Consider the following 3,088-nt stretch of genomic DNA (forward strand, 5'->3'; position numbering starts at 1 on the left):
GATTTTGCTCTGCATTTGTATCTCCAAAATGTCAATGTGGAAATTAACTGCCCCCCCCCTCCACCTCTTAAAAAAAAAAAGCCTCTTCCTTTTGCATTTCAGTTAGCCACATACCAGCCCTGCATTAGAAATGAGCTTTTTTCTTTATTCTGAGAGAAATCGCAATTACCTTAAAATGACAAAGTACATCCTTTATTAAAGGATATGCACACATTAAATATGAAAGAGAGAGAGCTAGAGAGAGGGGAAGAGAGAAGGGGGAAGGGAGAGATCATGTACAAACAAATCAGTAGCAGAAAACTAAATTCATGTGAAAACACAGACTGAGAATGATGCAGATTCGGGGAAAATCTGTATGTTAGCTTCTATATCTACCTCTATATAAACCCGCTACAATCAGATTTTAAATCTACTAATACCTACCATAACCATTCTTAATGGCAAATATTGGGTCTTGAAAGGCTTCAACTCTTCTACAGATTTGCTAAAAGGTTTCAGGGAATTATTTTTATTATTATTTTTTAAAGATCCACAAAGCACAGTGCTAGACGTTTGTGCAGCGAGAATAATAGCGATAATTAATAAATAATAATAAGAATAATAATCACAAATAGCTATTCTGACGCTCTCTGCTTTGGAGAGCCCCGGTCCCGCTGTCCCCGTGCGGCAGCCCCCGGCGGCGGGCGGAGCGGCGCGGCGGAGCCCTGCTGGAACTGCCTGGCGGCGGCTCCCCGTTACACCCATTTATGGGACCATCTGTCAGCGGCGGGCGGGCGCTGATTGGCCGCCGCCGCGCGGGGAGGCGTTGCGACATCAGGTGCTATTGAAATTAGCCGCTGCCAGATTGACAATGTTAATGATTCGGTGACCTCTACAACAACAGAGACCAGATTTCTGAACTGCTGCTTGTGTCTAGTAATTAAGGCCCGGTTGAAGAAACAACACGCATCCCCGTATTTTTTTTTTTTTATACCTCTTCCCACCCCACCGGCGCAGGAGCCCTCGGCCGCGGCGATGTCATACCTCGGCCATGCTTCAGTGCCTACATCTTCTTACCTCCTGCACGCCCGGCTCCCAGGTCCGGCGTATTTTAACTACCTTATCTTTTTCGACAGTTGCTTTCCGGAGAAATGCATATTTAATGATCTGCCTCTAGGCTTAAAGGCACAACAAAAGCACTTTGACGTGCATTTAAAGCTGCATTTATTTTCAGGTACTATTGATTTTAATAATCAACCCATCTCTCCTTCCTCCGGCCCTATGAGGTTTTTTTTTTTAAATACATATTTTTAGAAGTGGATTTGGTATTGCTGCCACTTGACGCTAAGGCACCGCAGACACCTATTTATCAAAGCACTCCCCCTGAATGACAGTAGTATTTCAGAATTATTTCACCACCTCACTTCATTATTCTTCAGCTCTACAGGAAATAAACCAGCAGCAAACTTTGAGCATTTAAAAGAAATTTTTTTCCAGCCTTAGAGGGGAACGTGCTTAACTTAACAATGCACACTCATTAATCCTCCGCTCGCTGCCACTGACAAACTAACAAAACTTCACTTCCAAACAGCAGCATTTTACCTTCTCCCAACCATGGCAAGTTTATTCAAAATTCTCACAAGTTAGGAAGCATTGATTTCTTTCTCTTACTTGGAGTTATTTCCCTAAAGCATGTTTTGTCCAAAGTAATAAGGCATGGCATCCTGTAATTGCAACTAATCTTGAATTTACGTTCATCTCCACTAAAGCGACTCAGTGTTACTCTATTAACATACACAGGAATCATTTAATTTTACCTTTCACACATACAACAGCCAAATTTTTTTTGTTTTGTTTTGTTTTGTTTTAAATATCAGTATCATTGCAAGCGTTTTTAAACGTAAGAGCTAGAAATGGAAAAGGCTAGGATGGGCCATGTTATAAGCTCACTTAGCTCTTTACTGGAAGAAAAAAAAAAAACCTGGCCACAAACCACCAAAACCATTTTCAAAAATATGTAATCAGATTTCTAGAAGGCTGAGGGTTTTTTTAAAGTATAAATATGCCTCAGAACTGCTAAGCTCTGAACTGACTTTCTGTACATTTAAAATTTCTTTAAGCCACAGACACTCAAAACACACACAGACTAAACACACAAATAAAACAAATGAAATATAGTAAGCTTATAAAATCTAGCTATGAACAAACCAATCAAGGAGAAAAAATAGCATTTAAAATACACCATACAATCTGTTTGTGGAATGAACATTGAATTCAATTAAAATATGAACAATGTAAAAGGCTGCAGAGGATTTCTCTCACCATGCATCTTTCTGAGCACATTTGTAGCTTGGTAAAAACTAGTAAAGATTAAACTAGCTCATAAGATAGATTTCTTAACTCAAATATTTAAGTGATCTATTAAACTGAACACACAGGCATCAAAATGCTACAGAGCTAGTATATTACCATACATTCTTGTGCAAATATACATCGAATATTAAAGTTAGATTTGTAATGCAAATTTTTACTTAAGGTCTCTTCAGGGGTTAATAACACCAAAGGCACCCAGAAATTATTTTTAAGTCTTTTCAACTTCAGCCTACTTTGTTCCTATAAATTCGTTATGCATATCAAAAGATTCAGCCATTTTTCTCAAACAATAATTGCACGCTGCTCCTCTAAAAAATTAGCTATCTTATCCATCTATAAATCCAAGTACTCTGCACACTGACCACTTTCCCAAAAAGCACCCCACACATGCAGTCATTCCGAGGAACACTAAAACAAACGCTCAAACGTCCTCAGAGGCCTCTCTCTGTAAAGACAAAGGCAGAATCCTATTGTTGAAAAAGTCAACCTTATTCTCGTGTTTCCAATAGTACCATTTATCTTTCAGGGTAAGGGACTGACCACCGCATCACGGTTGTGACATTTGTAAAGCATCAGATTCTCAATACAGTCTCTCCAGCATCAGCTAGCAACCCCTGAGCAAAGCATATTTTTAATGCAATCTTCCATTCCCACAAAAAGAAACTTGTCTTAAACAGCTAATCCAATATCAAAATGAAATCACAGGGTTGTTTCCCAGCCCCCCCCCCCCCCCCCC

General features: G+C 39.6%; 1 protein-coding gene across 4 annotated transcripts in view; it reads right to left on the minus strand.

The window, feature by feature from the left end:
* The window catches only part of ELAVL4 (ELAV like RNA binding protein 4), a 64,069-nt gene that overhangs the window by 60,243 nt on the left and 738 nt on the right, over window positions 1–3,088 (minus strand). Inside the window, exon 1 of one of the 4 annotated variants that reach the window (XM_026854067.1) lies at window positions 1,024–1,047. The exons of 2 other annotated variants lie outside the window; for them this stretch is intronic. In XM_026854067.1, coding sequence (XP_026709868.1) covers window positions 1,024–1,032 — 9 coding nt within the window. In that variant the 5' untranslated portion in view covers window positions 1,033–1,047. Of the gene's footprint in view, window positions 1–423; window positions 732–1,023; window positions 1,048–3,088 lie in introns of those variants that run through there. One more of the 4 variants, XM_026854064.1, reaches the window with a different exon arrangement.

The sequence above is a fragment of the Athene cunicularia genome, assembly GCF_003259725.1.
Source record: "Athene cunicularia isolate RWA chromosome 8 unlocalized genomic scaffold, athCun1 chr8_part1, whole genome shotgun sequence".
Lineage (NCBI taxonomy): Eukaryota > Metazoa > Chordata > Aves > Strigiformes > Strigidae > Athene > Athene cunicularia.